This window comes from Trachypithecus francoisi, unplaced genomic scaffold (assembly GCF_009764315.1).
Source record: "Trachypithecus francoisi isolate TF-2019V2 unplaced genomic scaffold, Tfra_2.0 Lachesis_group11, whole genome shotgun sequence".
In the NCBI taxonomy this organism is placed as follows: Eukaryota; Metazoa; Chordata; class Mammalia; order Primates; family Cercopithecidae; genus Trachypithecus; species Trachypithecus francoisi.
The window spans coordinates 129,335,003-129,347,898 of record NW_022681456.1 but is presented as its reverse complement, the minus strand read 5'-3'; the positions used below and the strand labels follow the sequence as shown (position 1 = coordinate 129,347,898).

Here is a 12,896-nt window from a genome sequence, read left to right as displayed (position 1 = left end):
ACAGATCCCAGCCCTCCCACAGCAAAGGAGAGATTGCTCCGCCTTGTTCCAGCCACACCTGATGCTACTTGTTTTTTGCCTTCCTTTCCTCAGAGTGCATGGTTGGTGCTGTTCATTTGAGCTTAAAGTTGCCGGTGTGCATGGCCGTGTGTCTGCCCAGCCTTGCCCCTCTCCAAGGAGGTGTTGATTCAGCACCCTAGTCCTGAAGGCACCTTTGCAGAAAACGGCTCATTTACTCTAGCATGAGTAGTGCGAAGCAGCTATTGGGATCCCCCAATCTACCCAGGTGCAAACTGAGGCAGAAAAAGAGCCTCCTGAGGCCCCCAAATGGAGCTTAACCAATAACCCCATATTTTCATCTGCTCCCAGTGGGGAAGATGGCAGGCTTCAGGAGGGCTGATTCATGTTTGTATGCCCAAGTCTTGCTTAGTTACAGGCCTCTAGTAAGTGCTTATTATGTGTTGATGAGATAAATAAATGAATGAGTAAATAAATGGACAAAGGCCTTCAAAAATGTCCTGGGGAGGAAAAGCCTTAATTCCAAAGAAAAATGGGAGCAGAAAGTGTCCAGTTAAAAGTGTGCATTTTCAGGAGTGTGTGTTCCTCCTGCAAATAAGAGAGCAGCCCCCGTCGCCTCCACCCACCTGGGTTCCTCTCACGAGGCAGGCACCCAGCCCCCTGCCCACTCCTGCCCTTAGTCCAAGTAGTTCTCAAGCTAGCTATGCAGAGTGTGTCTTGGGGTGCTTCTGAATTAACACATCACAGGATGGGAGCTGACAGAGGAGGGCAGAAAACCCCACCTCCTCCCAGGCTGCTGGCAGCTCTGTGCTCCAGTTATGCCTTCTCCATTAGGCGCCACTAATTTCCATGATTACTGTTATGTCTAAATGGCATCCTGGTGTAATACAATTTATATTATCTCTGCTTGGTGTCGGTTACCATTGTTTTCATGATATTCAATGGGATCAACTCTGCATAGACACACAGACATGCACTGAGACTTCACTGCCACTGCCACCACCGCCAGCTGCCGGTGGGACCCAGCTCCTCTCCCCGACTCATTCAGCTCTCATTTCTGGGACCCAGAAAAGATCAATGTTTCCAGGAACTGGGCACGGCTCCCTCCCTCACAGCCACCTCTGCCCAGCCCCCTGCCTGGCGCACCTGCGCTCTCTCCAGTGCTTGCTCACTCAAGCAGGACCTCTGCTCTCTTGCAAGGACCCCCTTCCCTAGGTCTGATGATGCCATCTGTTGCCCCTCCCTCAGCCCCGCCCCACCTTGGCAGCCTCCAGCTGCTTGCTGACTGATGTTCCTAACCCTGTCTGCAGGGACCCTTCAGAGGACACTTTGTCCTTTCCCACTCTCCGTCTCAATCTCAGCAGCCCCACTTCTAATCCAGCCCAGAAGCCCTGCAGCCCCCCAGCCAGTGCGCTCCGTGCCCCGTGTGTCCTAGGAGGGGAAACCAGGTGTTCAGAGTCAGCTTCCCCACAGGGCCGGGGCACTCAGGAGCTGGCTGCCCCCCCGTGTTTCTTCAGGCAGATAAGGAAGGCAGGCAGGAAGGAACAGAGAAGAGAAAGAAACGAGTCACGGCAGTGACAGCACCTCTGCCCTCCAAATGCCGAAGACTGACAGCACCACCCCAGGTGAGGAGTAAAAGGTGTGCGCAATTCCTCATGGATGCCTTCTTGCCGCCAGCCTGATCGAAAGCTGGTGCTGCCTCTGAGGAGACGGCAGGGCGGCCTCTGCTCTGGGCAGAGAAGAAGCTAAGGACCCCAAATTCAAAGGCAAAGGCGTGCACCCGTCACCCCTTCAACAGCAGTCCCCTCGCAGCTCTCCTGTAACAGCGACAGAAAACGGGGCCCCTGCCGCCGCCCCTCTCGATAAAAGAAAAGTGGCCTGTGCCTTCCTCGGTAGGAAGAGTGGTTCCTAAGAACCTAGCAGTTAATTGTCTACATGAACTCCAGTCTTACAAAATGCAGCCATGACAACCTGCACCCTGTCACCAATGTCAAACGGTATCAGCCAGATTTCATTCAGGAGAGTTTGAATACTAGTGACCTGGAGGATGGGCAGAAAAGGCCTGAGAGACAGACTAAAGGAAAACTCAAGATTCCAGAACCTTCAGCTTCCTCCTTCCTCTTTTTACACACCTAGGCTTTGTCTCCCTGGTGTTGAGTCCCACACCCAAAATAGAACCTGTGACTCCTACCTCACTAGGCAGAGCAACACTGCTAAATAATGACAGTGGCTGGCTGGGCACGGTGGCTCACAGCTATAATCCTAACACTTTGGAGGGCGGAGACAGGAGGATCACTTGAGGCCAGGAGTTCTAGACCAGCCTGGGCAACATAGCAAGACCTCATCTCCCCAAAAAGTTAAACCATTAGAGGGGCATAGTACTTGGGAGGCTGAAGAGTTTGTGACCACAGTGAGCTATGCTCATACCACTGCACTCCAGCCGGGACAACAGAGAGAGACCCTGTCTTTAAAGTGAATACTTTGTTTAAAAGGTAGAAATTCAAAGATTTTGGTCATTAGAGGGCCAGGCATCCTCTCTCCGGAACATTCACACATCCAGAACACCTATTCCCGAGGAGGCCAGATAGAGTCAATATAAAGAATAGATATTAAAGGATTTTTTTCAAAATACTTTCCTAGGTATTGGTCCTCACATTAACCCTATGCAAGACATAGGGCTGGTGCTAGTATGGTTAATAATCGGATTATGATTACCTCCCTTCCAGAAAGCTCAGTCTCCAGCCGACCAGTGATGATGAGATCCTTGAAATTGCCCTTGAAGCTGTAATGAGGTAGAAGCCTCTGGACTCTGGACTCCAGTTACTTTTTGTTTTTAAGCGATTGCAAACAGAGGGCTTGGGAAGTGCGCCTCCGGTTGGCAAAAGACCCACGATTTCTCACATAGGTAGTCATCCCATCCCTTTTCCCACTGGGAATTGGGCGTGTCTTATCCCCAAAAAGCAGAGAACCCCTGGAGGTAGGCATTTTACAGCCAGGAAGTACCACTGGACCATGGCCCCATAGTTGAGACACAGTGTCTGGGACCAGAAGAAAGCAATGAAACGTCAGGACACACGGGCCTCGTGGGTGGGAGCAGGAGAAACGGCAAGTTCTGAGTGCTTTGGATACACGGTCTCCTTTCACCCTCACCTCAGCTCTGTGCTTTATCCCATGTTCTAGGTGTGGAAACAGTGGCATAGGGAAGTTAAGGTATTTGTTCAAGGCTACCCAGCTAGTCAGTGGCAGAGGTAGTGTCTGAACCCAGATCTGCCTCCAGAGATCACGCTTAACCACTATGCAGCCTCTTTCAACTTGGCATATCTCCAACAATGGAGCCAAATCAGGGCGTGGATAACCAAAATGGAAGAAAATCCGCAGTTCCTGTGCATCCCATGATGCTTTTGCAGCAGTTTTTCCTCCCCAGCAATGATTTTCTGATGTCAATATCAATTCGGTGTCCATTTTCTCAGCCCACGCCTATCAGTGAGTGGAGGTGCTGCGGCACTCAGGCCTGGGTACTGGGAGCCTGGGGTGCACACAGGATCTGCCCTGGGATGGCCAGAGGAGAGGCCCATCTTATGAACACTTCTCCAGAGTGGAGAGTTGGAAGGGAGAAATCCACTCAACCTGTGGGACTGGGGGATGGCGAGGGCAAGGCTTCCAGCTGCAAAAACGCTTTCCCTTCCGGGCAGCCCGCCCTGCGTGGCTCTGAGGAGCTGGACAGTAAGAGGTTTGGTTTGCCACTTCAAGGAGAGCCAGGAAAACCCTTTCTCCAACCCCTTCCTTCTCAACCATTTGGGACACAGTCACCAGAGAAATAAGGGGCAGCAGGTAGAACCAGGCTCTGTGTCAGACTGATTTTGTAAGACGTGTATGATTTTTTTCCCACCCTCCCTTCCCCATTACACCCTTAAAACCCCTATTACTAATGGTTTCCAGCAACCGAGGGGGTGACAAAAACAGAGAGAAGAGAGATGAGACAGCATCAGGCCCTTACACTCCAGAGAGTGTTGGGAAAAGTATTCCTCCTAGGACCCAACCACCTGGGGACTCGGGGACCAGCAGGGAGGACCTGGGCCTTGTTTCTGGGCAGGGTGTGGTCCAGGTGGGAGGAAGGGGCTGTTGAAATAGTGGGAGGAGGGGACAAAGGGACAATGGGGATGGAGGCCTGAAAGCTGGGCCTGAAATTGTCTTCATGGTCCAGCTGGAGGACTGAGGGGCTCTGGGCACCAAGGACAGGATGGTGGGAGGATGGGTCAGGGTGAAGAGCTGCCTCTTAAAGGGACCCTGTTTGCCCCCAGACATGTACCCTCACCCGCTGCATTCCAGCTCTCCGGAAATCCCTCAGGGCTGGGTGCACAGGAGCTCTCGGCGACAGGGAACCTGGTTGGTTTCTGCAGCCCCCCAGGTAGTGTGCCACCAAACAGAGATGTCAGTCTAAAGCCTGTAGTAGCACAGCCTGCTGAGGGCAAGTGTGAGGCACGAGGCCTTAACTCCAACAGAGCCCAGCCAATGCCAGTCCAGTGGAGCCATGGGTGGAGGGGGCTGTGATCAGGAAGGAGGGGGCTGTGCCTTCTGTCTGCACATATATGAGGAAATCCGGGAGAAAGGGTGACCGGGGTGCACAGCCAGGCGGTTGACGGTTCCTTTAGGTCTCAGCCCTTCACCCTTGTGCGCCCGTTGATTAACTGTGTGTGTTTCTCTGGTTTTCAACACCAAACCTTTGCTCTGTTCTGTCCATTTCTTCCTTTTCCTTTCTCCGTCTCAGAGGTGTTGCAGACCAAGGCCAACTTACCCATTTTGTTTCAGGTCTCTCTGGTGGATGAAGATTCCAACCCACTCTCCTTTCTTGAGCACTGACACTCACACCTTCCTCTCTCTCTCCTCCTGCTCCCACACCCAAATAATGTTTTCTTGCACGTTTTCTAGGCTGATGCAGAGAATTCCTGGATTCTGCTCTTGTTCTTGTTTCTCTCGCTTCTCTTCCTTGACTTCCCTGCCCTTCCCTTCTGAAACAGCTCAACCCACAAAGACGGTATTCAATCGAGAGGGCCGCCCAGTGTTTTCCGAAATCTAATTTTAAGACTTATGCATAGCGGTAGTTCATCTGGGGTCTTCACTCCTTATTCCCCTCTCCCCAAAATCACTATCCTCCTTTTGCCCTGTGAATGATATCTGAGAACCTGAGAGCAAATTGGTTATTTCCTGCTCACAGCACGTGACTTACATGGGAGAAAGAGGTCTCTCTGCCTCAGAGGCTCCACTATATTCAGAAAAATACCCTGGGAAGCCAACAAGAACGCCCTGATTTGAAGCTGACCCTCACCTCACCCACGCCCTGGTCAGCTCATCTCTGCTTCCCCCATCCGGGCTGTCCAGGGTCTCTGTGGTGGCGTTTCTGTTTTCTTTTGGCAGAAATGCCTGGGAACCAAAAGGCCCCTTTCCCTGTGACCTGACCTCCCACGCTAAGAATAACAGCCCCAGGACAGCATGTCTTTTGGTCCCTCTGGAAAGAAGGCATGGCTGGGAAGTGGGAAGTTGAGAGAGCTGAATAGAGCTGGGAGGAAAGGGAAGAACACAGATTCTTGGCTTTGTGAGTAAAAAATAAAGAGGAAAAGTTGGCAGCCTTCCAGGGAGCTGGGGAGAGATCGGGGAACCTCTCGGAGGATGCTTCATGCTTTCCTACCGCGCTCTGACCTCTTGAATTCCACCTCCTGGAAGCCCAGAGGCAGGAAAATCCTGGTCCCAGTGAAAAAAATGTGGCCAGCCCTGTCTTGTCCCCTTTGCAGACCATATCTAAACTGAAGGCATAAATGTTTTTACTTAAAGAAAACAAATGTCTATAGTACTTGGTCCTTCCCCCTCTACCCATGGGGAATATGACTGCCTGTAGCTGGGGGTGTATGCCCCCATTCAGTCACAGACAGTGCTCTGCAGGCTCCTACACCTCCCACACCCAAGAAATCCATCTGCTAAAGAGTCCACTCATCCAGGACACCAGGGGTCCTATAGGGCCTCTGGGACAGCCCATTCCTTGGTTGACCAGTTGTCCAAGTACATGAAAAAAAATCTTTTAAGAACATTCATCCCTTCTCTTCTCCAAATATGGTGAAAAATAAAATCCATAGCTACAGAATCAAGTGGTAAAGTCAGGACACGGGTCTTCCCCTTCTGTGCCAGAATCTCTCCTTTAGGGCACCACTGCCTTCATCCCCTTCTAGGCAGCCAGCCTCCCCCAACCCACCAGCCTGTCCCTAGCAAACCCATCCTCAGGAAAGGCTTTGATCACTGCCTGCCCTCTGAGTGGCATTCGCATTCAGCAGGACCCTACCTCAAAATGACCTTGAAAGAACCTGGGGAGGTGCTTAGAAAGCCTCAGAAAGCCCTGTCAAGAGCCACATAACCCACTCCCAGAGTAGAAGCCCCGCCTTGCCTCTGTCTCCTTTCCCTTAGGACAGTCTTTGCCAGGGTTGGAACTGTCCCTAGAAACACTGGGGCACCCAGTGCAGGAACTAGGGTGACCCTGATTTGATCTGCAAGACTTGCACTTACTATGGATCTTATTTTAACAATTTGGTCCTTCTTTTATTTTTGAGCTTTATATGAGTCACTTCTGAGCCCAGATAACCTGCCACCCTGCGGCCCACACTGATGGCTGTGGTTTTCAAAGCCTTTTTCATCCCCAGCTTCACCCATAGGACTGAGCCCATTACCCTCTGAGGGGTCACACACCTGTGTTCCCTCCGTCCAGATGGGCCCTTCTGCTAGAAGAGGACTGGGGGTGAAGGAGATGCTCAGCATGGACTGAAGAGAGAGCATAGTAGCCACATCCTGTCCCCTGGTGACTTCCACCACCCCACCCCCACACCCACTCCTGCCCCTGGAGGGAAGTGGACAGGGCCTCTGTGGAGAAGGGGTAGGGTGGGTGGATCTGTAGGATGGGGCCATGTGATGGAGGGAATGCGGGCAGTAGGGTAGTGTCACCTCCCTGCTGCTCCTTCCCTGCTGGTGCTCCTGGGCTCCTGGGCTCCTGGCCATGGTGAGGGCGTCCGGAACTCCAGAGGCAACACGGAGGTGCCTGGACGATGATTCTGATGGTGGTGTTGCTCTGTTCTTGTCTGTCTAATATTCCTTTTTAATCCCCATCCTGCCTGCCCTCCCTTATGTAGGGTTACTTTAGTGATCCCTGGAATGTTTTTGACTTCCTCATCGTAATTGGCAGCATAATTGACGTCATTCTCAGTGAGACTAATGTGAGTATTACTCTGCCCTCCCCAGGAACCTCCTCATTCCTCCTTCTCTGCCTCCTCTATTTCTCTCTCTCTCTCTCTCACTCTCTCTGTTTACCTTCTTTTATTTTTTTTTAATTTCCTGTTTTTACCCGCCTCCAGTCATGCCTTTTATTGAACCTGCCGTCGTCCTGTGGGGAAAAAAAGTGGGAGCTTCTCCTCCTTTTTTTCCATTTACCTCAGCTCTGCCCGGCGGTGCCGGGCTGGGGCGTGGAGCTGAGCAGAGGGAGTGGCGGTGCAGGGGACACACCGCCTGGTTCCCCGGGGCGGCCACAGCCCCACGCCACCTTTGAACTAACCCAGCTTTTGTCAGGCCTCTGCACCCTGCGAAAACCAGGTTATCCATGTTTGAGCCGCCAGAACTGTAGAGTGGTAAAAGAGTGTTTAATATGCCCACGTAACCTCTTTCTTTTCTCATTTTTTTTCTCTTCTCTCCCTTTTTCCATGCCTTTTTTTTTTTTTTTTCATTTTTCCTCTTCCCTTTTGTTTTGTTTTTCTCCTTTGTTGTTGGTTTTTTTTTCTTCTCTCTCTCTCTCTCTCTTCTCGGCTTCTCTGCCCCATGCAGCACTATTTCTGTGATGCATGGAATACATTTGACGCCTTGATTGTTGTGGGTAGCATTGTTGATATAGCAATCACCGAGGTAAACGTAAGTACATGGCGTCTGTACCTAACTGTCCGTGCCTGCTCTAACACTCATTTGTCTTTCCCCGGTTTTCTCCTTCGTTTTATTTTTTCTCCCCACCTTCTTATTTTTATGTCTTTTTTTTTTTAATTTGTTTAATTGTTTGAATTGGTTTGAAGGTTTTTTTTCTTGTTGCTTTATTTTGAAAAAAAAAATTTTTTTAACTTTGGAACGCATTAGGCCTTCCCCTTTTCTGTTAAGTTCTGATTGCTGCATCTTCTCTCTCTCCCGTACAATCAGCCTGGCATGAGTCACACTGTATTGGAGGAAGCAGCTCTGGGAGCCGCGGAGTGAGAACATGAGGGGATGTTTGCCACTCTGGGCAGCTGCTGGGGCAGGGACCCAAACCTCTTCTGACCTCCACCTTCTCCTCCAGCCACTGCCTTCCCTACTGTCTCCTTTCCATCCCCACAGCATCTTAGAAGGGAGCTCTCTCAAAGTAGAATACCCTGCGTTAAGGCTAAGACTCAGCCTACATAGTCAGCCATAGCCCACCCTCGCCCAAGGACCACCCATCATCTTGGGTTGAATGGGCTGTGTTTCCATTTAACATCAGCAGCCCATGCAGGCATCCAGGTCCCTGCAGGCTCATTTGGAAGAGGAATGAGAAGAGGAGAACCAGTCATGTTTGGACTCTTCTCTGGAGGTGGTGGGTGACCTACTGAGAGCTGCTCTGGGTGGACCTTTCCTCCTAGTTGCTATGGAAGCAGACCCCATGTGAGTGCCTCACTCCCACATGCACCTGCCACCCCTGGCCTCAACCCCTGACCTCTCACACCCCTGCCTCTGGCTCCCTAGCCTCAGACAGAACCCCAGCCTCTGTAAGGCCTCCTGCCACCTCCTTCTCCCACGAGGTGCCTCCTTCTATACAGTTCCTATCAGTTCCTGCACATGTCTTTTCTGTTACCTGGCATGTTTAAATCTCTCTTTATCTATAGGCAAGCCTTCTTGTGGTCAGTCTTTAACATGTGTTGTTTAATTTTTGTCATTATTTTTCTTTAATTAAGAGACTTGGTAATGTTTGCATAGACTTTTGATGCACTGAACCATTGAATAACAGCACAGAGCAGATGCTTTAGAGTTTTGATCTAAGATGTTTGGAACTACCCAGCCCACCACCCCCAGCTCCTCCATGCACCCGTACTCCCCTCTCCACTCCATCTTTTGCTCCCAGTCAGTTACACTGCCATGTTATTTTGCCTGCCAGATTCTTCCAGATTAGAAGCCCCTGTCTGCTCCTCTTCCAGCAGGTGGACTTTGGAAAGCGGTTATTACACTTGTCATATGTCCCCCGCCGTAGCCTGGTGCCCCAACCCTGCTCACACTATAGCTCCAGAGACCATGGCCCATCTGTCTCCCTGTGTCTCTGAGAACTGTCTTTGTCCCGTGTGTGTATGTGTGTATATGTGAGTGCATGTCTGAGTGTGTGTGAGCATGTGTGTATGTGTGTGCATGTGTGTATATGTGTGTGTGCGTGCATGCATGTGTGTATGTGAGTGTATGTGTGTATGTGCACTCTCTCTTAACTTCTCCCAGTAAATCCTCAGATCATTTTTTAAATCAATCTTCCGACTCATGCTCTGAGACTCCCCTCCCCTTTCTGAATGGACCCGAGTTTTGCAGCTGGATGAGCCCCAAGTTGCTGTTCCCACTCATGCACATAAAGGCCAGAGCTTCTGTGCCCAGAGCTTGTGCCATGCAGTGCTCAGCCCTGGCAGACACTGCAGGGAGAGAAACAGGAAGGACAGGACAGCAGTGGGCTCTGCCCTCAGGAGGTTTCCTTTCCAGACAGCAGTGCAGAGCCACACAAAAATCTGTGTAGAGGAGCCAAGAGCCCCACAGCAGGAAAACGCAGAAAGGTGACTGCGAGCTGCCCCCTTGTGCAGAGGCCCACGGCAGCACCAGGGTTCCTATGGGTTCTTCCTACAGTCGGCAAGGCCCCTATCACTCAGTCTGCCATTTTCTCCCAAACTATTCACGTCTTTAAAGAAAAAGAAAAAACAAAAAAGCATTTTCTATAAAATTTATACAGAAAAGGGGGCTCTGTTGGGGGTAAGGAGGGGGCCTGAACCCAAGTAGCAGCTCCTGACATTGGAATAGTGGTTTTCTATTTACAAGTCACTTTGCATTTATCTGACTTAACTCTAAACTGCCCTTTAACTTTGACAGGTAGGAATTCTCATCCCCAATTTGCTGATGCTAAAGGTGATGATGGAGAGCTTAAGTACCTTTCCAGTGCCTCAGAGTCAGCCTAGCCCTCCTGGGGCCAGCTCACTTCCTGCTAGGCCAGAATTCCTGGTTTCTGTACTCCACAATGCCTTTTGGTAAACAGAAACCTCACCTGTCCCTCCCGGTGTACTGCCACCAGCCACAGTTTACTCAGAACTTACGGTCTGTAATTGATATCTTAAATAACCACAGGGTTTTTTACACTTTGTAAATAAGCAATAATCAGCCCCCCTGAGAGTTCCACTGCCCTGTGTCCTCCCACACTGAGATGCCCCAGGCCGAAGCACTCGTGGCTTTGAAGTCCCACTGAAGGACTGTCGGGGGACAGGGTGGCAACCGCGCATGTGACTGATAGCAAGAGGAGGTGTCCTGAGACCCGACACCTATTTCAGAGCCACTTTCTCCCTCTCCCACACAACTGATGGCTTCTGAACCAAAAGAACAAACATAACATCCCCCAAGGCAGGAAGGCGGTTTGGGAGAGGAGAAAACTGGACTTGAAGTCAGAAAACTGGCAGATTGTTGAGTCTTGCTGCTGCTTCCTGTCAAAGCGTTACCAACATGCCCAAAGACTCTGTTTTTTCATCTGTCAGAGGAATGTGGTATTTACAGCAGTGTGTTTTGAAGCTCAAATAAGAGCATCTATTTAAAAACTCTATATAAACTGGTAACGCACTGTGGAATGGGAGAAACTGTGGCACCCAAGCAAATGACATTCTTTCCAAATTTACTGCTGGTGTCACTCAGAGGACCTAGTCTCCAACCAAGACCTTTCGGTTAGTCTAATTATAACCTACAACCCACCGTCGAGAGCCCTGTTTCCCAGATATGCTTAGACCCATAGAGCTGGCCAATAGGTACAACCAGATCAAAACCAGCACACATACACATACCACGGTCCATTACTTTGAGGCCTGGAGGGGCCTGCTCTGAAAGCACAGTCTGGCTTGACCCTGCGCCCACCTAGCAGCCAGTGTGAGGGACGGCAGCTTAACTGAGCACCACTGCCTATCCTCAGAGGTCGCTCCCTCCCACTAGATGGTTCTGCCTCTAGGACATTAGCCCTTATGGACATCCCCAGCATTTTCTTCCCAATCCCATGGGATCCTTCAGAAAATCCTGCATCCCTGGGCCCTGCTCCGGGCCTTCCCACATATTTTGAGTCATACTCTCATCACAAGACATATATTCCCAGGGATATGGTCTATTTGGAAAGAGTCTACATTGTCAGCCTCAGTGTAATCCATGAGGGCATTTTACCTGTAACCTGCCATCTTTAACTCCTAAACCCCTCCCCAGATGCCTTCTCCACCCTAACTTTCCTCCAAATCGTCCCCACATTTAAACTCCCCTCACCTTTTCTCTTTCCTGGGCTATGGGGCCCCTCCCTCTCAGGAACCATCATTCATTCATTCCACAGCATTTAGAGTCTCACTTCCTATATGTCAGGCACCGTTTGAGGCACCTGGGATCCATCAGTTGGCAAACCAAAAGCCCCTGCCTTCACAGATTTGCGCTGTAGACGAGAATAGTCAGACAATTCACAATGCAACAAGGACAGAAAATAAGGAACTCGTACGGTGTGTTAGAAGATGATAGACGTTTCAGGAAAAAAAGTAGTGCCTGATAAGGGGGCTCCAAGGTGCTGGGGAGCAGTGATGGCAGGCGCTGGTTTAAATAAGATGGGCTTCCTTAAGGAGGTGACAGTTGAACAAAGTAAAGACGTGAAGGAATTGAGGATTCTCCATGCGGAGATCTGGGAAAAGAGGTAGCAGGGCAGGAGGATCCAAGCTGGCTGGTGCAGACTGAGCTGGGAAAGGAGAGGGGAGGGTAGCAGAGGGGTAACTAACAGGGTCCACATTTGGGCTTTTACTCTGAGCAAGAAGGGGACATACTGGTGGCTTTGAGCAGAGGTGTCACGTGACCTGACTCTGGTTTTTAAAGAGACCAGTCTGGCTGGCTGTAGGAGTCAAGGGTGGAATCTGGAAGATCATTTGGAAGACAAATGCAGTCATCCAGGTGGCAGATGTCCATAGCATGGAGCAAAGTTGTGGCAGCAGAAGCGGTGGAAAATGCTCAGCCCGTCACTCTGTTTTGCAAACAAAATTAACAGTGTTTCCTGACAGACTGCATGGGGGCAGGAGGAGAATTGCCCAGGAGGACTGGGAGATTGGGCCTAAGTCAGAGAAGGATGGAGCCGTTAGGCAAGGAGGCGGGCTGGAGGCGGGGCCTGTGTGAGTGAGGAAAAGCCAGAGCACGGTTTTGACGTATCTGTTAACCCTTGGAAGGGAGATGCCAGGTGGACAGGTGGACACACTGGTCAGAGGCCTGGGGATGGAGTCAGTCACAACAAGATGGTCCCCAAAGCCCCGGCACTAGAGAAGAAGAAGTGACAAGAGGCGGAAGAGTGGAGAGGCCTGGGCCAGGGCCTCTGGTGCGAGGAGATCAGGACCCGCCGCCAACTTCTGTTCATCTGGGAGATGCCTCTGAACAACTGCCAGATGTCACAAGAGGACTGTCTTCAGGCCCCCTCATGTGGTCATGCTGAATTCTGCCTCAGTATCTGAGCCATGGGCCCCTGCCCTTCTCCTCCCAATGCATCACCTGGGTCTAAATCCGAGCTTTTCTTCCTCTGTAGCCGGGGAGATAAGAGTACAACGTCCTGCTGCTCTAAG

At 50.8% G+C, this 12,896-nt stretch overlaps 1 protein-coding gene across 38 annotated transcripts in view; it reads left to right on the top strand.

Moving 5' to 3' along the window:
* Positions 1 to 12,896, top strand: part of LOC117090701 (voltage-dependent L-type calcium channel subunit alpha-1C) — a 744,659-nt gene that overhangs the window by 671,788 nt on the left and 59,975 nt on the right. For 17 of the 38 annotated variants that reach the window (XM_033223242.1, XM_033223233.1, XM_033223238.1 and 14 more), the window contains exon 30: positions 7,873 to 7,956. In XM_033223242.1, the coding sequence (XP_033079133.1) occupies positions 7,873 to 7,956 (84 nt within the window). Of the gene's footprint in view, positions 1 to 7,187; positions 7,272 to 7,872; positions 7,957 to 12,896 lie in introns of all 38 variants that reach the window. The other 21 variants (XM_033223225.1, XM_033223224.1, XM_033223226.1 and 18 more) reach the window with 3 other exon arrangements.